At 41.1% G+C, this 23,971-nt stretch overlaps 2 protein-coding genes and 1 long non-coding RNA gene across 4 annotated transcripts; 2 read left to right on the forward strand and 1 right to left on the reverse strand.

Annotated features, from left to right (window-relative positions):
* Positions 1–3,659: 3,659 nt before the first annotated feature.
* LOC136443997 (actin, muscle) lies at positions 3,660–6,813 on the forward strand. The gene is made up of 5 exons (XM_066441388.1): positions 3,660–3,757; positions 4,626–5,024; positions 5,227–5,473; positions 5,612–5,803; positions 5,990–6,813. The coding sequence occupies exons 2-5, from the start codon at positions 4,650–4,652 to the stop codon at positions 6,313–6,315; spliced, it is 1,140 nt and encodes a 379-aa protein (XP_066297485.1). The 5' UTR covers positions 3,660–3,757; positions 4,626–4,649; the 3' UTR covers positions 6,316–6,813.
* Positions 6,814–8,930: 2,117 nt separating this feature from the next.
* On the forward strand, positions 8,931–11,413 carry LOC136443409 (uncharacterized). The gene is made up of 4 exons (XR_010757147.1): positions 8,931–9,056; positions 9,474–9,647; positions 9,982–10,153; positions 10,721–11,413. It is a non-coding gene; the product is annotated as an uncharacterized lncRNA (long non-coding RNA).
* Positions 11,414–17,597: 6,184 nt separating this feature from the next.
* On the reverse strand, positions 17,598–19,860 carry LOC136443408 (uncharacterized). 2 transcript variants are annotated; one of them, XM_066440632.1, is made up of 4 exons: positions 19,761–19,860; positions 19,296–19,583; positions 18,912–19,045; positions 17,598–18,487 (listed from the first exon to the last, which is right to left on the reverse strand). In XM_066440632.1, the coding sequence occupies exons 1-4, from the start codon at positions 19,840–19,842 to the stop codon at positions 18,302–18,304; spliced, it is 690 nt and encodes a 229-aa protein (XP_066296729.1). In that variant the 5' UTR covers positions 19,843–19,860; the 3' UTR covers positions 17,598–18,301. The 2 variants fall into 2 exon arrangements, with proteins under 2 accessions (XP_066296729.1, XP_066296728.1); XM_066440631.1 differs by having other exon boundaries at positions 18,912–19,051.
* Between the last annotated feature and the right edge of the window lie 4,111 nt (positions 19,861–23,971).

Consider the following 23,971-nt stretch of genomic DNA (forward strand, 5'->3'; position numbering starts at 1 on the left):
AGCTAGGCATAACCACGCAGTAGCGAAGAAAATTACACTGGATGTTACAAAATAACCACCAAACTCCTAGCCTGGATACCAGACCCCGAATCCCTAAAATGTAATTTTTTAGAAATTGGGGGTCCGGTATCCAGGCTTCCCAAATCTAAAAGCTTATCAAAGCTACAAACAGGTTAAACATAAACAGGTAACCCGTGTTTATATGATAGACACAAACCTCACACAAACTTTAACAACCATTGTCTCTCTATCGTCATATTCATAGATTTATCAAAATATCCAAGAGGGCAGCCTGACTAAATCGCGCTCCTAGCGGCCGGCCCGACGATTACCGTCATTAATCCCAACCAGCGAGAGACGGTGTAAACACAGGCTAACCAAGAGGGTAAATTAAGAGGTTCCAATAGTTGATTTCTTTTAAAGACCAAACATAGGAATTCCACTGAGATATTAGACTGACACAGTCTAAGAGCCATACTTGTCATATATTAGAAACGAAAGACACATAGACCTTCTACTTCAGACAAATCGAAAGTCAAAGTGTTAACCTTTTGGGGGTTATTCGAGACATGCTATTCAAATGTGCATTTATGTGATACTTGTCATGTGTGGACTAGACGTAATAATGAGAATCTTCGTTTATCAGCATCAGAAAATGACCATTGATTGGAACTATTTAGTTTACATTATGGAATCAATTTACTATATCGAAATTTTATATTATAGTGTTTCTACAGAACCTAACATATTGCCGCCATCGTATGTAGAATGTGCCTGCCATAAGTCAGCCTAACGACCGCGGTAAAATCCAAGCCCTCCTCCAGAATTCAAATCAGCCGCCTTGCGGTTTTAAGGACAACTTCATAAACTATAATCTCGCCAAAATGTGAGGGAGCGGTCTGTCCTCAAGATCTACACAGAGTTCCGAGACGGACTTTTTGTGTCGTTCATGTTTCCTTCATTTGACCATGATCTATCATAACGTGCCAGCTGATGTTTCTACATTTAACATGTTTGTTTGATAAACAGACTATGAATAATTACTTGGCTAACGTCAACATCTCGCCCGCCCGACTAGCAGCTGACAAAATGTCTGCCTGCACACCCGCCATCACTGTTGGTGGTCAGAATGGATGACACAGTTGGGCTAAGCTATACTCTGGTTTAAAATTGGGATCGGTACAAGGCAACTTCGCTCCATTAAACTTGCCTCTCTCTATCATGATATAAGAGTTCGCCGTTCAAATGCGTAAATCGCTTCTAAACACTAGGTGCAGTTAGGGCTCGGTCACATACAGGTATATGTATGTCCACATGATCGTCGTACAATCACAAACTGAGGGCATTCATGGGACAGCTGGCGCCTTGCACATGTCCTGCAAAATTCAGCTAGCTTGTTACGGAAAAGGCTGCCTTAGGCCATTGTCAGCGGTTGGTTCTGTCACAGCCTGCTTAAAAACTCTATGGCATCAAAGTTGCACGAGGACCCACGACGAAAGTGACGGGGTTGTTGATATAACTGATATTACATGTACAACTGTAATTGTGACAATATTTGACGTTGGGTTGCCCTTTAATTTTTCATAAGCACTTGCAATCTCTGCAAGTTATGAAGTGAAAATAGCAGTCTGTTACATTTTGTGTGTGAATTCCAAATACTCGTTGTAAACAATATGTAGGACCATCCGGTCGCGTTGTAATCTTCCTTACCGTCGTGCAAATGGCACTGTTTACGTAACCGTGCCGATTTCAATCAATATCAAAGTTTTGCTACTTCTACTCGCGAACTCTGGTACACAAGGTTACAACTCAGCTATTAACAAAATTGAAACAAAACGTTATTTTCAATAAAAGATTTTTAAGCCAAGTTATATCCATAATTGCGGAAAGTGATTCGAGGACAAGTTCAGGTTCAATTTCACTGTACGCATTGGCTACATTCCAGAACCCTCTCGTCATTGTCAAATGAAAAAACGCTCTACTACAAATATTAACATAGAGCATTTTACGAAGATTGATTTAATTAAGTCTTTGCCCTAGTAATATAGTAGCTTTAGCAGTTAGAACACTCGTTTTCGTACAGGGTACGAATATATTGTGTGGGTAGGGGGCACGGTTATAGACAAATAACGGGTTATCAACTTGAGTAGAAATAATAAGGAAATACACTGCGATCTCGCGTTAATAAAGACACATACCTCGTGCTGCAAATAATCCATTTCGTCGGTTTAATCCTGTATAATATAGAAAATCATACAACTGTAGTTTGGTGTGACTCCAACACAATGCTCGACCGGTGATACCCCCAGTGACAAATGGACCAATTCTTTCCATGTCACATTCCCGGAATGTTACACATCATAAACAATTCTAAGGTTGAACATCAGCGCATGGATATTAGACATCGTCACGTCAAACTGTGACTGCAGTTAGTTGGTTAAGACAGCAGTGTGTTGTATTGTGTTGAAGTATGAAACATGAGATTTTGATTCATTTCACCATACTCGTTCAGGCGAATAACTTATTAATCTTAGGATGTTTATGATTACAGTCGTAGTTTGTGCCACCAAGCAGGTTTCCAAACTACTCGAGATTAAAGAAATAGATGCCTAAATATCCATAGAAACTGCATTTCTATGTGCTTTTTTCAAATATATTTTTTGGTACTACACAGTCACTGGCGGGTTACAATGTAGGACCCATACATATGTGATACGTATACATTTCAATGGGGATGGTGGTGGTGTTTATTAAACCTAACAGCAGTAGAGAACTGTAGTTTATTAGGTGATAAGACTAGAAAAGACCGAGAGTGTCAATATTGAACACCCCTCTATCAGCAAAGAACAAAAGTCTATGTCACTATAGACTGTTGACATTATAATATTCTAGGTAACGTCACACACTAGTGACTCTAATAGTGGCTCACAACGTCTCTTTATTGTTTTAATACTTCTACTTTGTTTTCCGTTTGTCAGCTTTGCGTTCAAAGAGGCCAGCGGTCAATGTTCAAGCGAGGTTAATCTGGAGTGTTCCATGATTACCATGCCCCATATTGATGACAGACTGTACACACACAGCTGTCGCTATACCGTTTTATGCGCCCTGGCGCGGAATAGATTCTAACTGAGGTTTGCAGTGCACAATGCTATCTCGTGAATCCCGCAAACAGAGGAGGGAAATCATACGATGCAAATTTCATGTGGTTTTCTACGAAAAACCATCGTACTATTTGGAAATATGTCGATGGTGCATTTTAAAGTTAGCGCCCAGTTCGGGGAATTGTGGCCCATGTTTGGTAAGGCATGGCGGCCATTTTTGTAAAATAACAACCGATGGTATTCCGGTTCAACTTTTTCAGAAAAGTTTTGTATAATTAACGTGGTGAAAACTGGTGTAACAAAGTACATAGTAAGCGCAGTTTAAAGTTGTATAGAAATCTGCTGTTGGTTTTCAAAGTTGGAGCAAGAAAAGACGTGAAAATGACCATGATGCAAAGATGCTGACCGATTCACGTTTATTGTTAGTCTAACCTAATTGTGGACACAAGTGCTTCATGGTTGGACAGGTCACATTTTGACCCAACGAAAGTATGTGCGATATGAGGTTTCCCTACTATTTTGGGCAGACAGCATTTGTGAAGCTGGCGGTGATTATGCAAATCAGGAGCGCTCTAAACTGTATAAAAGGGGGGGAAGCCTCTGCTCGGTCACCAAAGCTACAGGCTTCACCGAAGTGGTATCTTTTGTCAGCAAAGGTAGGTACTGAGTGCTGCAGTGTGTTGGGACTGGGCGGTTGCTTTGCTTTCTGCAATGGCATTTCACTACTGTTTCTTGAGCGGAAATTTCTTCTTGTATTGCGGGGTCTGACTCAACTGAGTCTCTGAGTTTCCAAATTGGACTCAAGCCAAGCGCCTGGTCATAGCCTTTTGGATAAAAAAATTGGGAATGCAAACGCCAATGTTTATGCATGCTCTACTAGAACAGAACCAAACAGAACGATTGTTTCTTGAGCAGACGTTTTTTTCTTGTGTTGCGGCATCTGACTCAACTGAGTCTCCGAGTTTTTAAATTGGACTCAAGCCAAGCGCCTGGCCATTGGATCTCCCGATGGAAGCATGATAGAAGTTGGGGAATGCAAACGCCATTGTTTATGCATGCTCTACTAGAAAAGAACCAAATTTCCTCTCATGCTTCTATGCCTCAATGGAAACAAGTCGCAAAAATTTGCCTGTACGCGGTTCCTCTTGTAGTTAGCGGGTGGCCTAAAACTATTCTATTTATCTAAATTGGACTGAAGCATAAGCAGCCTAGTAATCACGTTGCAGCATTTTTGTTATTAAAGCCTTTCAAACGGTTGGAAGAGCTAAAGAAAGTAGAGGCAAAGGCTCGTGATTTTGCATGCTCTACCATGTCTGGAACAGATAAAAGCATGGGGGCAGAAACAGAACAGCAAATGATTCCTCAAAATCTTCTCACGGAATAAAATCATACCGATTTTACTGGACGCGATTGCTTATTACAAGCGTCGGATAAAATGCACTCTAGATATGGCCTTTTACATTTGATCAAACGCCGTTTCCTTTATAGTTCCATTCTAACCAGTTGTGTTCATGTATGTTACAGGCGTAAAACACTCAACCGACCAACATGTGCGACGACGAAGAGGAGGAAGCTACTCCCCTGGTCTGTGACAATGGCTCCGGACTGGTCAAGGCTGGCTTCGCCGGCGACGACGCCCCTAGGGCTGTCTTCCCATCCATCGTCGGCCGCCCAAGACATCAGGGCGTGATGGTCGGTATGGGTCAAAAGGACGCCTACGTTGGCGACGAGGCTCAGAGCAAGAGGGGTATCCTCACCCTGAAGTACCCAGTCGAGCACGGCATCGTCACCAACTGGGACGATATGGAGAAGGTCTGGCATCACACCTTCTACAACGAGCTGCGTATCGCCCCAGAGGAGAACCCCTGCCTGCTGACAGAGGCTCCCCTCAACCCCAAGGCCAACAGGGAAAAGATGACCCAGGTCAGTGATGCCAACGAAAACCCTTTGCTTTACGTTGATGATTTTTCTATTAGTGAGACTGAAAAGAATACCATGGCAAATTGCCAGACGGCGTCCTAAGACTGTAAATCGTTTCAATTTGTCTTGCAACATTTTTGTGCAGCACACATTGTCTGTTCATACCTTTTTTTCTCACAACTACTCCGTTTTGTACAACCTTTAGATCATGTTCGAGACCTTCAACTCTCCTGCCATGTACGTGTGCATCCAAGCTGTCCTGTGCCTGTACGCTTCCGGTCGTACGACTGGTATCGTGCTGGACTCCGGCGATGGTGTCTCCCACACTGTGCCCATCTACGAGGGTTACGCCATGCCCCACGCGATCCTTCGTCTGGACTTGGCCGGCCGTGAGCTGACCAACTACCTGATGAGGGTCATGTGCGACCGTGGCTACGCCTTCGTCACCACCGGTAGGTTTCTTTAATTGCCTCCACCCGAACACTTTCGACAACAATTATGTTGCATTTTTGGCTTCAACGTAACCATTACTGAGCATTATGATGTATTTTACCATCACATGGTTTAAATTGAATATTTTTGACATGCAGCTGAGCGTGAGATCGTCCGTGACATCAAGGAGAAGCTGGGCTACGTCGCCCTGGACTTCGAGCAGGAGATGTTGACGGCAGCCACCTCCACCTCCCTGGAGAAGAGCTACGAGCTGCCTGATGGACAGGTCATCACCATCGGCAACGAGAGGTTCCGTTGCGCTGAGGCTCTCTTCCAGCCTTCCTTCCTGGGTACGTCTAACACTTTACGTTTTCCTCTATTTCATCTCTTCCTTTCGTCTTGTAAAACGCAATACGACTTTTAAGTCACCGAGTACCTCCGCACAGTTATCTGTAAGATGTGTAATAAGTCCTGTCTGTGATTTTCTAGTCGTAAAGCTGTGATATTTACCAAGTCTTTGTTGTCTTATCTGGCAGGTATGGAGTCTGCTGGTGTTCATGAGACCGTCTACAACAGCATCATGAAGTGCGACATCGACGTCCGTAAGGACCTGTACGCCAACAACGTCCTGTCTGGTGGCACCACCATGTTCCCTGGCATCGGTGACCGTATGCAGAAGGAGATGGTGGCTCTTGCTCCCAGCACCATGAAGATCAAGATCATCGCTCCTCCCGAGAGGAAGTACTCCTGCTGGATCGGTGGCTCCATCTTGGCCTCCCTGTCCACCTTCGCATCCATGTGGATCAAGAAGTCCGAGTACGACGAGGCCGGCCCCGCCATTGTCCACCGCAAGTGCTTCTAAGCTGGTCAACCATCGTCCTACCGTCTCGGTTGTTCGTCGTGCATGTATCGCTGTTCACTGTCTACTTCTGTTGTGTTCTTTCACAAATTCACGGGACCATGTAAACAAAACACATTGATCAGGCAAAGTAGTGTGGATTCGAAGCTCGAGGGTGGCAAAGAGGTGGCGTTCAGTTGATGAGAGCCGGTTTCTTCCTGGAAACCTTCTATAAAGTTGGAGGATTGGAATAATGACAGGTTTCACGTGTTGGACCTTGCGGCGGGAGGTCTGCCTTTGTTTTGTTCAACTTGAGTTCGTAAGTCACGTCTCTGTCACTGCTTTATTTGTTATTGTATATTTGTTGTCTACAAATCCAAATGAGTATTGTTGTACACCAACAACAAGGCTGCTAAATACCACAAATGTTGTAGTTCAGACTCCAAAATGGATGTTACATGAGTTTTCTTTCTTTGTGTATCGTCCTGTGTCCTTGTAATCAATAAAATTTCTTCTCCCGAATCTTCTTGTGTTGGTTGTTTATTGATACAGATGTCGTTATTGATAGAGTCTTATAGACATTAACTTATCTTATTGATGAATAGTTCCCTTTCCTTTAAGATGATAATCTTAAGTTATACTTAATGAAAATCAAAGGTAACTTCAAGGTCAGAACTTAAAATTTCAAATAGCATTAAAGCTTAAAATTCACCTAATTTCTACATAGATGCCTCTTATCAAGAAAATGAAGGTATCAAATAAACCACCCAAGTCTAAACAAATAAAACAGGATCCTTAAAAATTAATCCTAAAAATGCTCTAAAAACATCACCGGAAAATCATAGACTCTGAGAATAGAACTCATAATCTCTATATCAATATTTGTCAATAATAGACCCAATGCGATAAAACACCAGTGCATGATACGAATATGCTATTAGGTACATAATTGTATGAATGAAGACAGCTATACAGTACTCCAATAATCTACCATGCTGCTCCCCAGTCAAGAGTTATTTTCAGAAGATTACGAGTTGACCTTTGATCTCTGACGGATGGTGGTGCACCTCTTACTTTGTTCCATCATCAAGTTTCACACATTACATATTTATAATGGCCTGCAGTTGCAAGAGTTACAACCTTATGGCCAAAGAACACGACGCTACGCGCCGTGTCTGACAAAAATAGTACCATACCAGTTGGCACAGATGTTGTTCTTGTCACCCAAGTGGCAAGAGTCACAGCCACGCAAAAATTCTTCTTGTAGCTGCAGACCACTCGGGCATCGATATGATATGCATATGATATGGTTCTAATATTCACTATCCAGTCATAGATTAGATTTGTTCTTTGTATTTGTTTACTATTAGCACAATAGTTAAACTCTCATGTGCGTCAGTTGCCATACATTCTACCAGTTACAATTGTCGCGTTATACAGTTCTTCTCTCATTCCATGAGAGAACCAAATTTAAATATATCGGTTCACACTATGTGTATAGTTTATATTCTGGTTGTTGATACAATGCAATTGCGTTTTGTGTGGACTTACGTATTTTTTACGGTGACCACTTGATTCAATCTCAGTTAAGCAGTTTTAATGAAAGTGAATAAACAACAAACCCCACATCATGTACCACCAAAGTTGGGGGTTACGTTTTTGGAAATGTTTACTGTGATTCGTTGTGTTTTGTTATGGAGGGTATTTATAAAGTCTATCATTACGTACAGTAACAATTTAGTAATTCTGTCCCCAAATACGTGTACCGGTCTTCTGACCGTAGGCGTGAGAGGTGACAGCGGGTGCATTGCATGTACATCGACATGTCCAGTTGCGCGCACCGTCGGAGTGGGGAGGGGGGCACTACCAAATATTGGACCTACCACTGACCACAACAACAAATTTTCTTTGGTGCGTTTGATATGAATGTAAAATGTAAAAAATAGACTAACAGTTAGTTTCTATATGATTGTCATTCTTTCGAGCTTCTTTTGTGCCGATTCAAAGATCTTCAGTGTTGCGATATTCCTGAAGTACATAGTGCTGCGGCTGTATAAACTATGATTTAAAAAAAAATAAAAAATCCGTCATGCTGTGTCATCAGTTTAGTGATAAGGGTGGTAATATTTAGAAACAACACAACAACAGAGAAAATATAGTTCCTGTCCTGCTGCACCCCTGAGCCGATGCATCACCCTGGTGACATCAGTACCACACCGCCAGGCGACATTAACAACTGTTGCGTACAAGACAACAACTGTGTAAACAACAGGCAAGTGGCACGCGTGGCGCAGCGGGGCATAACTCGGCCTGTTGTTCTTTAGCTATTCTCGGATTTTCAGCTGAATAATCACAGACAGGGAAACTATTCTAAAGACAAGAAGCTATCGAGCAATACTGGATTAGAATTTGTCTATTCTGCTCCTGTTGCAGTTTAATTCCATGTCGATCGTCAAGGCGTTCAAAATTTTAAAAAATGGAAGTAATTATAAGCGGAAAACATCCATATTCTGTGTTCTGGTATGTAGTTCTGATATCCCCCTGTCAGCACATAGTTTGCGCAAGGTTTCGCGCAGCTGACCGCAGAAATTGTTGGACCCATGCCCATATTTGGGGGATTGCCCGCACGTGTACTGTGGACTCTTCCGAGAAAAAAAATAGCAGGTGCATTCTAATAAAAACCCATCGGTTATATATAAAGGGATAACGTGGCGTAGACGGCACGCGACACAGTCAAACAACCCGGGGTCTGATCGTCACGGGAGGTAAGCGTGTGATTCTCTCGGCATATGAGAGGCAAATGAGAGGAATATGTTTTTAAGAAGATAGCGTATATGATTCTGTAGTCAAATCTGTACTGTATGAAGCTGTGGGAAATTGAACTCCTGGCAATTGCCAGCATGCGCAGTGCTCAGTAGCGAACTATTGCATGGAACGATGCTAGTGGGCTGTGCTTTTAGCATTTCGTAAAAGATATGATAGTCTGATTTTTTTTTATTGAAAGTCTTAGGATGTAGAGAAAAATTCTGGTCCGATATAAGCAGCTTTTTTCTATGTATTACTGCTGTCTATGAAAATTTCAGTGGCGTAGATAGCAAATGCAACAAATTTTGAACTTGTCAACCAAAGCAATCCGCCCATTGGTATAGCGTAATGAGTCGTGTTTTGTTGTGTGGTCCTAGGACGGACGGGACCACCGGGCCGCCGCCCTCCCACCAGCCGTCTCCCACCCTACCACCACCCGCCGGGCAGCCGCCCTCTCACGACTCGCCGCCGCAGGTAGTGCGAACCAGCAGGGTCGACACGTTGTGTTAACAGCGTAACAAGGCTTGTCCCTATATTTGCCTTATTCTCAGGTACAACCTTTGACTCTTCGTCTGTTTTTTTTTTTCTCTCTTCAAATCAATGTTGTACCTTGTATACTTTTGTATCAATTGCACTATTGTCATCCTGTAGTTATGAATGATAATGATGAAACCTCGAGGGATTATTTTTCTTACTGAATGAACGTTGATAGTCAATGATTTGACTAAAAATGGTCAAGTGCTGAGTAAGAGTGATGACCTATCAGCTACCATGAGACTACTGAAAATGTCCTCCTCAAAACTTTGATTTTTCAGACAAGATCTTAATAATATGCTGTTATTTTATCGTTACGTTACAATGTAGTTACTATGCATTAATTCACAGGCGGCCAAGGACACGCCAGGACCACAGTAACACATGGCAGACCTCAGTCACCATCTCAAGTGCCGGGACAGACAAGACAGCGGCAAATTGCAAAGCAACGACCGGGTCATCACCATTGGCAACAAGGTCATCCCAGTTCCGCTGCACCAATAGAGATGCGTTTTACTCCATGGTGAGCAATTGTACCATACTATTCTGTATCAAAGTTAAACTACAATTTCCAACACAAGTTTTTGGACTTGCCCAAATTTTTGACTGATCAACTCCAGTTTGGATAAGTCCAAATACTTGTGGAAATTGTAGTTTAACTTTGATACAGAATGACTTCTACCAAGTGAAGACAGATGAACTTTCAAGTGAATATTATACTATTGATGGCATGCTCTGCGTTTCGTACATTATAATGTTATTCATTCGAGGCTGCATTACATTATCACATGACCACCGTCCTAATAAGTAGCTTCGCCAGTTGTGATGAAAAGCGTGCAGGATTGACAACCCATGATGGATCGGTATCAACTGAATAAACTTTGGGGTGGAGACATAGCCAGCTACACGTGTCCTAACAAAACACGCGCTTTGTATGTTCCCCTTTATTTGGACACGTAGAAATCATTTTACCCAGCCATTATACTGAAGCGGACCGAATGTATGTTACTTTGATATTCTGTTGCTTGCTTTTTCTGCATACTGTTCAAGTGTTGAACTTCTGTCAATGTCTGTTTTATAATTTATTTAGGAGTGGCACTGAGCGACTGCCATACACGACATGACGCGTAGATACAGCAATGAACCTGACGCCATCGTCACTCAACTTCTGCACACACAGCGCGCTAGCGACGTCCGGATGGAGCTAACCGTCGGCACACACGGTGGTACGGCCTACGGTAACGGTCAACACGTAAAGAAGACAGCCATCGGTCACTATGCAAGTAATAATTAATAAACAGGAACTGTACATGTAATATTTCTGTCCAGGTGCTGTGAATACGAACATTTCAGTCTTTTTTTTTAAATGTACCATATGGATACTCATGATCATTCACATATTTCTCATGCCTAACTTTTCTCGTAGATTGTATTGATGCAAATATACGTAAACGTCCAATACTTGTAAAATAGCCCATGTCCATATTCCACCCCTGTTCCATAACACCGTAAACTCGCCATTATGGCCAACACTTTTATTCATTCTCCTACCAACTATTTCGCACCAAATTTGTTCATCCCAACTGTACGTTTGTGTTGTGTATCTGTACGTCCGACCGTAAGTGTTGTCCTCTGTTCGTTCAGTTCTGATGTGTCGAAAAAATTTTAATAATTTTTATTATCTTGTCAGTTTGCTGTCTGACGTCAAGTTCACTGTATATTTTACATTTCTTTTGAACCTATATATTTATCACAAATAAACTATTTTTCTATGTTTGTCAAACTCGTCTCCGTCTGTTTTGTGGTGTGTTTTGTTCATGACTAAATGGGCGTAACGATTTGAAGGTTGTGCCTGAACATTTCTCGTTAGTGTATGTACGCGTGATTGTTATGTTTTGATACGTTTGTGCGGTGTTGTGAAATGTGCACGTATTGACATGCAGTGTGGTGTGTGTAGTGTGAGTCAGTTACTAGTACATGTGAGGTTTATCTGAATGTTCTGAAGTTCGTTGTTCATCCCCGTGAGCCATGGCATTAGCCCTATCTTTTACCACTGTAGTCTGTGAGTGTTACATGTTACCATACATTTTGTCAGTTTTCGTCCGTCTGTCCTGCTGTATGTATATCTGTCTGTCTTTCTGTGTCGCTCCGTCTTTCCGTACCTCTCTGTTTTCATCTATCTCTGTCTTCCCGTATCACTCTGTCTTTCTGTATATCTCAGTCTTTTCGAATCTCCCTTTGTCTTTCTTTATCTTCCTCTCGATCTGTTTTTCCGTATCTTTCTGTCTTTCCATATCACCCTTTAGATCTATCTTTCCGTATCTCCCTCTGTCGTTTCGTATCAGTCTCTGTCTTTCCGTATCTCCCTCCGTCTTTCAGTATCAGTCTCTGTCTTTCCGTATTTCTATCTTTCCGTATCTATCTGTCGTTCAGTACCAGTCTCTGTCTTTCCGTATCTCCCTCCGTCTTTCAGTATCAGTCTCTGTTTTTCCGTATCTCTATCTTTTCGTATCTATCTATCTATCTATCTTTCTTTCCGTCTCTCTCTCTCTCTCTCTATGCCTCTCCGTATCTCTCTGTGTCTTTCTCCGTGTGCTTGTCTCTTGCTATCCCTCTTTCTGTGAGGATGTGGGTGTGTTTGCAAAAATGTGTGTTAGTCTGTTCTTTAATGTGTGTATATCCATTCGTTTGTGTGTTTTGTTCGTTCGTCAGTGTATGTAATATACGTCAATGTCGTTGGTCGAAGTGTTACTATGTGGTCCTCAACAGTGTTTTGTGTATATCGTTCGTCAGTGTATACATATGTTAGGTACATCAATGTTGTGACTTATGAGTAGAATCTGTGTATGTTCGTTCGTCAGTGAATGTTGTGCACGTCAATTTCATGAGTAGAATTGTGACCATGTCTGTGTGCGTTAGTTCGTCGGTGTATGTTTGATACGACAATGTTTTGAGTAGAATTGTGACCATGTCTGTGTGCGTTAGTTCGTCGGTGTATGTTTGATACGACAATGTTTTGAGTAGAATTGTGACCATGTCTGTGTGCGTTAGTTCGTCGGTATATGTTTGATACGACAATGTTTTGAGTAGAATTGTGACCATGTCTGTGTGCGTTAGTTCGTCGGTGTATGTTTGATACGACAATGTTTTGAGTAGAATTGTGACCATGTCTGTGTGCGTTAGTTCGTCGGTATATGTTTGATACGACAATGTTTTGAGTAGAATTGTGACCATGTCTGTGTGCGTTAGTTCGTCGGTGTATGTTTGATACGACAATATTTTGAGTAGAATTGTGACCATGTCTGTGTGCGTTAGTTCGTCGGTGTATGTTTGATACGACAATGTTTTGAGTAGAATTGTGACCATGTCTGTGTGCGTTAGTTCGTCGGTATATGTTTGATACGACAATGTTTTGAGTAGAATTGTGACCATGTCTGTGTGCGTTAGTTCGTCGGTGTATGTTTGATACGACAATGTTTTGAGTAGAATTGTGACCATGTCTGTGTGCATTAGTTCGTCGGTGTATGTTTGATACGACAATGTTTTGAGTAGAATTGTGACCATGTCTGTGTGCGTTAGTTCGTCGGTGTATGTTTGATACGACAATGTTTTGAGTAGAATTGTGACCATGTCTGTGTGCGTTAGTTCGTCGGTATATGTTTGATACGACAATGTTTTGAGTAGAATTGTGACCATGTCTGTGTGCGTTAGTTCGTCGGTGTATGTTTGATACGACAATATTTTGAGTAGAATTGTGACCATGTCTGTGTGCGTTAGTTCGTCGGTGTATGTTTGATACGACAATGTTTTGAGTAGAATTGTGACCATGTCTGTGTGCGTTAGTTCGTCGGTATATGTTTGATACGACAATGTTTTGAGTAGAATTGTGACCATGTCTGTGTGCATTAGTTCGTCGGTGTATGTTTGATACGACAATGTTTTGAGTAGAATTGTGACCATGTCTGTGTGCGTTAGTTCGTCGGTGTATGTTTGATACGACAATGTTTTGAGTAGAATTGTGACCATGTCTGTGTGCGTTAGTTCGTCGGTATATGTTTGATACGACAATGTTTTGAGTAGAATTGTGACCATGTCTGTGTGCGTTAGTTCGTCGGTGTATGTTTGATACGACAATGTTTTGAGTAGAATTGTGACCATGTCTGTGTGCGTTAGTTCGTCGGTATATGTTTGATACGACAATGTTTTGAGTAGAATTGTGACCATGTCTGTGTGCATTAGTTCGTCGGTGTATGTTTGATACGACAATGTTTTGAGTAGAATTGTGACCATGTCTGTGTGCGTTAGTTCGTCGGTGTATGTTTGATACGACAATGTTTTGAGTAGAATTGTGACCATGTCTGTGTGCGTTAGTTCGTCGGTGTATGTTTGATACGACAATGTTTTGAGTAGAATTGTGACCATGTCTGTGTGCGTTAGTTCGTCGGTATATGTTTGATACGACAATGTTTTGAGTAGAATTGTGACCATGTCTGTGTGCGTTAGTTCGTCGGTGTATGTTTGATACGACAATGTTTTGAGTAGAATTGTGACCATGTCTGTGTGCGTTAGTTCGTCGGTATATGTTTGATACGACAATGTTTTGAGTAGAATTGTGACCATGTCTGTGTGCATTAGTTCGTCGGTGTATGTTTGATACGACAATGTTTTGAGTAGAATTGTGACCATGTCTGTGTGCGTTAGTTCGTCGGTGTATGTTTGATACGACAATGTTTTGAGTAGAATTGTGACCATGTCTGTGTGCGTTAGTTCGTCGGTATATGTTTGATACGACAATGTTTTGAGTAGAATTGTGACCATGTCTGTGTGCGTTAGTTCGTCGGTGTATGTTTGATACGACAATGTTTTGAGTAGAATTGTGACCATGTCTGTGTGCGTTAGTTCGTCGGTATATGTTTGATACGACAATGTTTTGAGTAGAATTGTGACCATGTCTGTGTGCATTAGTTCGTCGGTGTATGTTTGATACGACAATGTTTTGAGTAGAATTGTGACCATGTCTGCGTGCGTTAGTTCGTCGGTGTATGTTTGATACGACAATGTTTTGAGTAGAATTGTGACCATGTCTGTGTGCATTAGTTCGTCGGTATATGTTTGATACGACAATGTTTTGAGTAGAATTGTGACCATGTCTGTGTGCGTTAGTTCGTCGGTGTATGTTTGATACGACAATGTTTTGAGTAGAATTGTGACCATGTCTGCGTGCGTTAGTTCGTCGGTGTATGTTTGATACGACAATGTTTTGAGTAGAATTGTGACCATGTCTGTGTGCGTTAGTTCGTCGGTGTATGTTTGATACGACAATGTTTTGAGTAGAATTGTGACCATGTCTGTGTGCATTAGTTCGTCGGTATATGTTTGATACGACAATGTTTTGAGTAGAATTGTGACCATGTCTGTGTGCGTTAGTTTGTCGGTGTATGTTTGATACGACAATGTTTTGAGTAGAATTGTGACCATGTCTGTGTGCGTTAGTTCGTCGGTGTATGTTTGATACGACAATGTTTTGAGCAGAATTGTGACCATGTCTGTGTGCGTTAGTTCGTCGGTGTATGTTTGATACGACAATGTTTTGAGTAGACTTGTGACCATGTCTGTGTGCGTTAGTTCGTCATTGTATGTTTGATACGACAATATTTTGAGTAGAATTGTGACCATGTCTGTGTACGTTTGTTCGTTCGTCAGTGTATGTTGTGTACGTTAATGTCTTGTATAAAAGTGTGATTATGTTTGCGTACGTTTGTCTATTCATCAGTGTATGTTGTGTCAGTCCATGCCTTGTGTAGAAGTGTAACCATGATTATGTACGTTTCTTTGTTCGTCATTGTATGTTGTATACGCCAATGCCTTGTGTAGAAGCATGGCTTTGTTTGTCTACGTTTGTTCGTCAGTAAGTGTGTGTTGTGTACGTCAATGTCGTGTGTAGAAGTGTAACCATGTCTGTGTACATTTGTTCGTTCTTCAGTGTATGTTGCGTACGTTAGTGCCTAGTGTAGAAGTGTGACCTTGTTTGTGTACGCTTATTCGTTCATCAGTGTATGTTGCGTACGTCAATGTCGTTGGTAGAAGAGTGACCATGTTTGTGTACGTCAATGATCGTTCGTCAGTGTATGTTAGGTATTCAATGTCTTGTTAAGAAGTGTCGGACCAGGTTTGTATGCGTTTGGTCGTCGGTCAGATTATGTTGTGTACGTCAATGTCGTTGGTAGAAGAGTGACCATGTTTGTGTACGTCAATGTTCGTTCGTCAGTGTATGTTGGGTATTCAAAGTCTTGTTTAGAAGTGTGACCAGGTTTGTATGCGTTTGTTCGTCGGTCAGATTATGTTGTGTACGTCAATGTCGTTGATAGAAGTGTGACAATGTTTGTGCACGATTGCTCGTTCGTCAGTGTATGTTGTGTAGTCAATGTCTTTTTTAGAAGTGTGAATATATTTGTGTGCGTTTGTTCGTCCGTCAGTGTGTGTTGTGTACGTCAATATCGTGTGTAGAAGTGTGACCATGATTGTGTACGTTTGTTCGTTCGCCGGTGTATGTTGTGTAATCAATGTCTTGTGTAGAATTGTTACCATGTGTGTGTGCGTTTGTTCGTCAGTGTATGATGTGTACGTCTATGTCGTCGGTACAAGTGTGACCATGTTTGTGCGCCTTTATACGCTCGCCAGTGTATGTCATGTACGTCAATGTCGTCAGTCGAAGTATGACGATGTTTGTGAACGTTTGTTCGTTCGTCAGTGTGTGTTGCGTAGTCATTGTCTTGTGTAGAAGTGTGACGATGTTTGTGAACGTTTGTTCGTTCGTCAGTGTATGTTGCGTAGTTATTGTCTTGTGTAGGAGTGTGGCAATGTTTGTGTACGTTTGTTCTTCCGTAAGTGTGTGTTGTGTAAGTCAATATCTTGTGTAGAAGTGTGACCATGTTTGTTTCCGTTTGTTTGTCCGTCAGTGTATGTTGTATACGTCAATGCCGTGTTATTATGTATCTAAATTTTGTACCTGTATCTCGTTTTGTGCTGTGTATTTGTCACTAAAATGGTCGACTGTCTGTGTACTGTGATGTCTATTCTTTCACTTGTTGCCTTAAACTTATACTTGTGTCTCATTGTTTACCCTTTCGTCGTTTTGTTTGTGAATCCCATATGTTTAGATGTCAACGTAACTGTCCCCCAGTTTGTTATCATGCCCGCGTTCTTTGTAGTGTTGTCCTGTCCTGTCCTAGCATACTTTAGCACCTCTTCTCGTGTTCTGTAGTTTAGATAATTCTCGTATAGTGGCGCTCTTGTCTGTTGTCAGTCAATTGTTTTCTGTCCATATGTGTAGCATAGTTTGCATGTCAGCACGTTTTCGTTTTCATCTTAAAATGTCCTTATTTCGCAAGGCCAAGTACACATTATTTTTATTATTTTTTTGGGTACCGTGTGAATATTTCAAACCACCAATAAGCGTCATCTGTTTGTACGTTTATCGTCGTCCAGTGGTAGCGTCATGTTTTCTGATTAAAATCTGTGTCTGTTTTGTTCCTGTTTCCTCTAGTTAAGAGCCCGTCTCCGTCTTGCAATTGTGTCGTCTGCCGTTTGAGTCCAAATTGTCCCATCTCATCATCGTACCTTTTTCCTGTTTCCTTCCTCTTGTCCGTTTACAGTGTAGATTCTCACGATGATGATAGATATTCGAACAATACAATATTCATAGTAACGCCATATATAAGACAAATTGAAACATATCTATGTCAGTATGTAGTGTTGGAAAAGGGGTGCGATGGAGATGGAACAGGATTGTAATGGTAATTGGAACTTACATCACAAATATCTGTGCTAAAATCCTTATACATGTAGATCTAAAATCATAGATGTCTTTATCATAACTAGTTGGTCTATGTAATGATATTTACTTATCAAACGGAATGTACAAGAGCCTTTAAATGTAAAAGAAGTATAAACCAGGGAAAATGCTATATTATTCAGTTAATGAGCGTTTATTCTGTATGTTGCACGTGTTACTTACTGGCGTTAGTATCATATAGTATACTTCTATTATACTCAGCCTGACAGTGCTGGTTATATTGAACGGTACTTGAGTAGTGAACTGAACCTTAGAAGTCATAAGTAGTTACAGACGTTCTACAAATGCGTGTTACATAGCTTTGCTATCATTGTAGAGCATTGCAACAGAACTGAGTCAGCTTACAGATGTGATTTATGTGGCAGAGACTGCCATTCTCGTATAGGGCTGTTTAGCCACAGTCGGTACTGTAGGGCTGATGTGAATTAGCATTTTACCATGGTCTATACCTACCGACTGAGGTCATATAAAAGAGTATTGCTGCTAGGATACTGATAACCTGCGAGTTCTCGGGATGAAATACGTGCTTGTTACTCAATAAAATGAACATATCTGACAAAATATCCTCTCATTTGTTTTCTTCTCCTGCACCAAAGGATACATAGTACGGTGCTGAACCCGCTAATAAAGAAACAAGCGTTGGTTGCCCAGCGACCCCTGGCGACTTAGTTATTACCAACAACCTTATAAGTAAACGACTTAACGTATGAAATGTTAAGTGCTTACAACATATCTCAACAATGTGCACAAATGAGAAGAGAGGGGTATATGACATTATTTTCTGCTGGATTGCTCTACAGATAACCTAATGCCCATTCAGACAGGAGTCATCTTCCTGATCTTGAAGGTTGACATGTTCGGACGCGGTTCGTTCCTCTCTTCTCTGTCCTCCATTTCTGTGTCCTGGATGACGATCTTGATGGGGAGGTCGTCAGGCATGTCGTCATCCGGACTGTTGAACGACACGTAGCTTGTAGTGTCACCTAGGTCAGGTTTCATGGGCTGTGGAAGTAGAACACAGCTCAGATTAGTAGAGCAGAGCAGAGCAGAGCAGAGCAGAGCAGAGCAGAGCAGAGCAGAGCAGAGCAGAGCAGAGCAGAGCAGAGCAGAGCAGAGCAGAGCAGAGCAGAGTAGAGTAGAGCAGGGCAGAGCAGAGCAGAGCAGAGCAGAGCAGAGCAGAGCAGAGCAGAGCAGAGCAGAGCAGAGCAGAGCAGAGCAGAGCAGAGCAGTGTAGGACGTGCAGAGTAGTGTAGAGTTTACGGTCAGGTAAGATGTTCTTCCAGTTTAGACCGCTCCTTGTCGGTCTCTTCTTCAATCGGCACAGTGGGTTACGAGAGTAAATTCTAGAGAAGAACGAGCTCAACTCTGATTCAGAGGAAAGATCATGAATGTTTAATACCTAAAATAGCTCACTGTTTACACCAACCTGTCTATCCTGTAAGTCTCTCTCCAGCTCCTTTGTAACGCGCATGCGGAACAGGAGCACGCAGAGGACAAAGGTCACGATCAGTGAGACTGCTAGGCACACCATTGCCGCTAGGGCGATCAGCTGCCACATATCTGCAACTAACACAAAAAAGTCCTCACAACCACTTCAATGTAATAGTATTATCTATTGCTGTACAATGCCATGCTAGATTGACTCTGAATGAAGAATATTAAAAGTGAAATACTAAATGGTAGTTTTGATGACAATTAGACAATCAATGATTTGTGCAGTGCAATTGCAATGTGGGTAGCTTGTAGGAAAACAAATAAGCTACATGTATATAACAGCACTATCAGTTTAATAGCCATCAGTGTTACGTACAGATATCGAACACCTTGACGGGAGTTTCCATGTCCGGGTCAGAACAGTCCGCCGTACGGAGTAACATCCCCTTATACGGGACAATACCAGCGGGCGTCCCGGGAGGTTTGGAGGCGGCACTATCTTCCGTCTCGCCCTTGTTTCGACCATCCTGTTCGATGTTCTTCGTGGCTATGGGTGGATGTGAGGACCAGATAACGCTGGGCGATACCCGGTTGACCTTCGACCTTCCTCTCGTTGACAGACTAGTTGGGATGTGAGTCCCGGTGTCCTTGAACCCCACATGACCTTGAGAAAAACAAAGAATCACTATGTCTGTCATCCTTTGTGATAGAAAGTTTTTCCTTACAGTGTCTTCACACGCCTGCATCGACGTATCTTTCAACACAACTATTACCTTATCCTTGCAAAGTAATGAATAAATGAAAACATGCATACCGTTTACAAACACACATACACACATACCTGGGTCTGCCGAGGTCAGCTTCAGAAGTATGACGATTATAAGCGCGAGCGTGAACATCTTTTTGACTGCACCGACTGTCATTTTGCAACGCTCGCAAAGCCTACTTGATAAAACAAACACACGTATTACTTTCTCAACATGCTTTGTCGGGTAAGATTTAAATCATTCAATAACAACTGTTACAAACATGAATATGTAAAATGAGTAAAGGCAATATGTTGAAGACATTCTAAACACGTAGAATAAATACGCGTTGTCGATATCAGGTTCTGACGTAAACTTTGTTGTCTTTCCATAAAGTTATAGAATACTGTGAGTGCCTTGTAGAATTTTTGTCGGTACCCATTCATGTAGCTAGAGCACCTTTATAGACGCAACATACCTGCTTATCCGACTGTTCGTGTTGACGACTGCCGTAGACGACTGCACTAAGTCGGTCAAATCCCAACACCAGGGGGGATTTATACTGTCTTCCTTCCTTGACCGATCGCATATGATGTTGTTTGTGTTGGTATTGTATAGTACTGGAGTGTGGTAAGGTTGATGTGTATTGTGAGCTATAAATGGGCCAACAGGATGTGATGTGATGTTCTGCCTTTAAATGTGCGAGCTACGATAAGGAGGAACAGCACCCAATGCAGGAAGTTCGATGGGATGGACTCCAGAAGGTCTGTAATATAACTACACATCTGACGGCAACTGTACATAGCGTAAGATGACACTGTAACAACTTTTTTAAACATCTGAGTCTTATTCGTGACTGCTTTTTTGGAGGGAGCACAGTCCCATGAATTCGGCTTTTAAAAGCTGTAGTGTCAACTTTTGAATTTTTAATAATAATAGTCTTTATTGCATATTCCTGCCCATAAGGGCTAAATGCACAGAAGACCACATGTGGTCTGTAGGGAACATAATATAAAACATAAATTGATAAAATGCTACATTCTAATGCTAAAAACTAAGACATACAACCTGTGGGATATTGCTAAACTAAATGATGATCACCTAGTAGTTTCTTCTCTCTTTTTGAAACATTTGGAAATATGACTACAAACTTTGTCCATTATATATTCGTTCTTACATGACATCAGGTATATAAAAGTATCCTGTTTTGACATTTTTGTACATTTCTTGTCTAATTCTATTATCTTAAACAACGATTGCCGCTCATCTTTATATAAGGAACAATCAATTAAAAAGTGGCTTTCATCTTCAACATATAGATCGTCACAGAATTCGCATGTTCTATTATTTGGAGGGGTACGGTTTTGCCTGCCAGATTCTATGTGTAGGGAGTGGTCACTGATACGAAGTTTACACATCGCTCTGCGATGTTCGAAGTTTGCAATGTTTAAATATGCTTCTCTTTCATATATTTTTTTTAAAGTTTTGTATGTTCTTAATTTGTTGCCTTGGTTTTCTCTTCGTCCTTTAGCGTGTAATTCTGAATTAAATTTTTGGATGTAAATATCCTTCAATCTTTGTTTTAGGTCATTTGAATGCGAATGTGTGTTTGAGGGACCGTTTATGTATAGGAAGGCAAAACCAGACTCCTCTAACATTTTTCTTACATTAGATAACCAGCAGGATGTTTTTCGGCGATCTAGATCTTGCTGTACCATATAAGCTTCGTATTGAAGACTATCTGTATGTACTTCGTTAACCAATCTAACATAGTAACTGTACATTCTGCTTTGAGCCTCTATTTGTAACGGAAAACGCCCCAGTTCCGATCTACATGCAAAATTACTGGCGTTCCTCCGAACACCAAGGACATATTTACAGAATTTTAGATGTACAGTTTCTATCGGAGATTTGTCATTCATATTACTGTTGCACCAGACTTCAGATCCATACAATAATATCGGTACAATACATGTGTCAAACAGTTTACAATGCAGTGATACAGAAGATCTAGTCTCCCCAAGCGTACTTCTGATGTTATACATTGCTCTTAAGGCTCTCTTTTGTAGATTTTTCGTGGCAGCGCTAAATGTACATCCTGCTGTAAACATAATTCCTAGGTAGCAATATGATGAAACTATCTCTATCTCTTTATAACATAGCGAAAAACTAAGATTATTGAATAAAAGGCCTCTTTTGTTAAATACTATAATTTTTGTTTTCGCCAGGTTGACAGTCAGCTTCCATTGTTGGCAATACCGGCCAAGAGTATTAATTGCTTTCTGTAGTCCCTCCTTACTTTCCGATAGTAAAACAATATCATCTGCATAAAATAGGCTATTTACTTTTGAGAGTTGTAACAGGGGGGCGTCTAGGTGTTTTGCATTTAGTTCCTCTATAAGGTCACTAATGTACAGGTTGAATAAGGTGGGGCTTAGAACGCAACCTTGACGTACACCAATTTCAACAGGAAAATTTTCAGTCAAGCCCGTCTTAGTTTTGACACTAGCTTCGGACTGGTTGTATAAATCCTTGATTAGATCAAAGACTTTTCCTGAAATGCCATTGGAAAGGAGTTTGTACAATAGCCCCTCGTGCCAGATGGAGTCAAAGGCTTTTGACAAATCTACAAAGCAAGCAAATAAGCGTTTTCCAGATTGTGTGTATTTAGATATAAGGGTTTTCAGTATGAAGATGTTATCAGATGTCCTGTAATTTTTTCGGAATCCTGTTTGGTTTGGTTTTATTATTTCTTTTTCTTCAAGAAAGGTTGACAATCTTCTGTTAAGTATTGAAGAGAACAGTTTTCCTAAACAGCTTGAAATGGCGATTCCCCGATAATTGTTGGGGTCATCTTTTCGCCCTGCTTTGAAGATCGGGACAATATAACTTTGGGACCATGTTTTGGGGAAAGTTCCTTTCGAAAATGTGCTGTTAAATAGTCTTAATAAAGGGGACAATAGGATTATTTTTCCGGCTTTTAGCATTTCATTGATGATCATGTCGTCCCCGCTGGCTTTTTTGTTCTTGAGGGCTTTTATTGCATCGTTGATTTCTGATGCAGTAATTGGATTATCTAAAGGTCCTGGACTTGCTTCACATTTTTGTAGTGCCTGGAATTTGTGAAGAATTTCCTTTTCAAAATTAAGATCAAAAGTTTTTTGTTTTAGTCTGGATTTGCTGTGTATAGTTCTGAAGTGTTCTACCCATGTGTCGGCCGGTAGATCTTCCTGAGGTACTGAGTTGGTCTTTTTGAGTTCGTTAAGTAGGTTCCAGAAAGCGGTCGGATTATTTTCTTGGAGGTTTTGAAGGCGCATTAGATAGTTGTTTTCGAATTCTCGTTTGCGTTTTCGAATAAGTTTATTGAATTCTTTCTTTTTCTTAAAATAACTACCTCTTAGGGATGGATTTTTTGGGTTGTGTACAAGGAGATATCTGAGGTTTCTTAGTTCTTTCCGGGCCTCATAACATGTTTTGTCAAACCATTTTTTGTTTTGTTTTGGTCCTTTGGTTCTCCTGTTACATTTTATTTTTAATGATAACTTTCCTGCTGTTTCTAGAATATTCTGAAACCTGCTAATTTCTTCATCAGTGTTACGAGTTGTTGATGTAATATCATGCCCAATAGATAAAAAGTTGTTTAGTTTGTCGGATATCATCGGGCTATTTAGAGCACGGATGAATTTTTCACCTGAATTTTCGTCCCAAACAAACTTTTTTGGAAGGGGGCGTAATTTGCATTTGGTCATTTTTGTGTCTTGAATGTTCCAATGTGGCGTACATATGTTCGTAGTTATCAGGCAGTGATCTGAAAACTCTGATAAATTGTGGACTTTGAATGCGTTAATATTATGAAGAAGGGCGCTACTTGTGATGGTATAGTCCACCGTGCTGCAACCTCTAGGTTGATAGCAGGTGTAGCGTCCATTTAAGTCACCTAGAACACGACCATTAAGAATACGAAGGTCTGCTTGGGTACATAGATCAATTAGGTTTTTGCCAAAAGTATTAGGGAGATTTCTATCAGAGTTGTTTCTGGGGATGTCAAGGTTAGAGAGGGGCATTTCTGGTTCAAGTTCTGGAACAAAGGGGTCTTCGGTGGTTTCTTGTAGGGAGCCTATCCGACTGTTGAAATCCCCCCCTAGAATAACATAGCCTTTGGAACTAAAAGATGCTACATCCCTCTCTAACATATCAAAAATACAGTTATCCGTCCTTTTGTGGACTTGAGAGTATAGAGGACTTATATAAACGGTACATATAAATACATCTTTCGATAAACCAAATAATTCTTTGGATACTCGAA

Source organism: Branchiostoma lanceolatum, chromosome 10 (assembly GCF_035083965.1).
Source record: "Branchiostoma lanceolatum isolate klBraLanc5 chromosome 10, klBraLanc5.hap2, whole genome shotgun sequence".
NCBI lineage: Eukaryota > Metazoa > Chordata > Leptocardii > Amphioxiformes > Branchiostomatidae > Branchiostoma > Branchiostoma lanceolatum.

What these genes read in the sequence shown, in the direction of transcription:
- LOC136443997 (XM_066441388.1), top strand. Translation starts at nt 4,650, where the DNA reads ATGTGCGACGACGAAGAGGAGGAAGCTACTCCCCTGGTCTGTGACAAT. An exon ending in ACAGGGAAAAGATGACCCAG is followed by an intron (nt 5,025 to 5,226) that starts GTCAGTGATGCC and finishes TACAACCTTTAG; the next exon opens with ATCATGTTCGAGACCTTCAA. An exon ending in CTTCCAGCCTTCCTTCCTGG is followed by an intron (nt 5,804 to 5,989) that starts GTACGTCTAACA and finishes CTTATCTGGCAG; the next exon opens with GTATGGAGTCTGCTGGTGTT.
- LOC136443408 (XM_066440631.1), bottom strand. Translation starts at nt 19,842, where the DNA reads ATGACAGTCGGTGCAGTCAAAAAGATGTTCACGCTCGCGCTTATAATC. An exon ending in GCTGACCTCGGCAGACCCAG is followed by an intron (nt 19,584 to 19,760) that starts GTATGTGTGTAT and finishes GTTTTTCTCAAG; the next exon opens with GTCATGTGGGGTTCAAGGAC. An exon ending in CGTCAAGGTGTTCGATATCT is followed by an intron (nt 19,052 to 19,295) that starts GTACGTAACACT and finishes TTTTTGTGTTAG; the next exon opens with TTGCAGATATGTGGCAGCTG.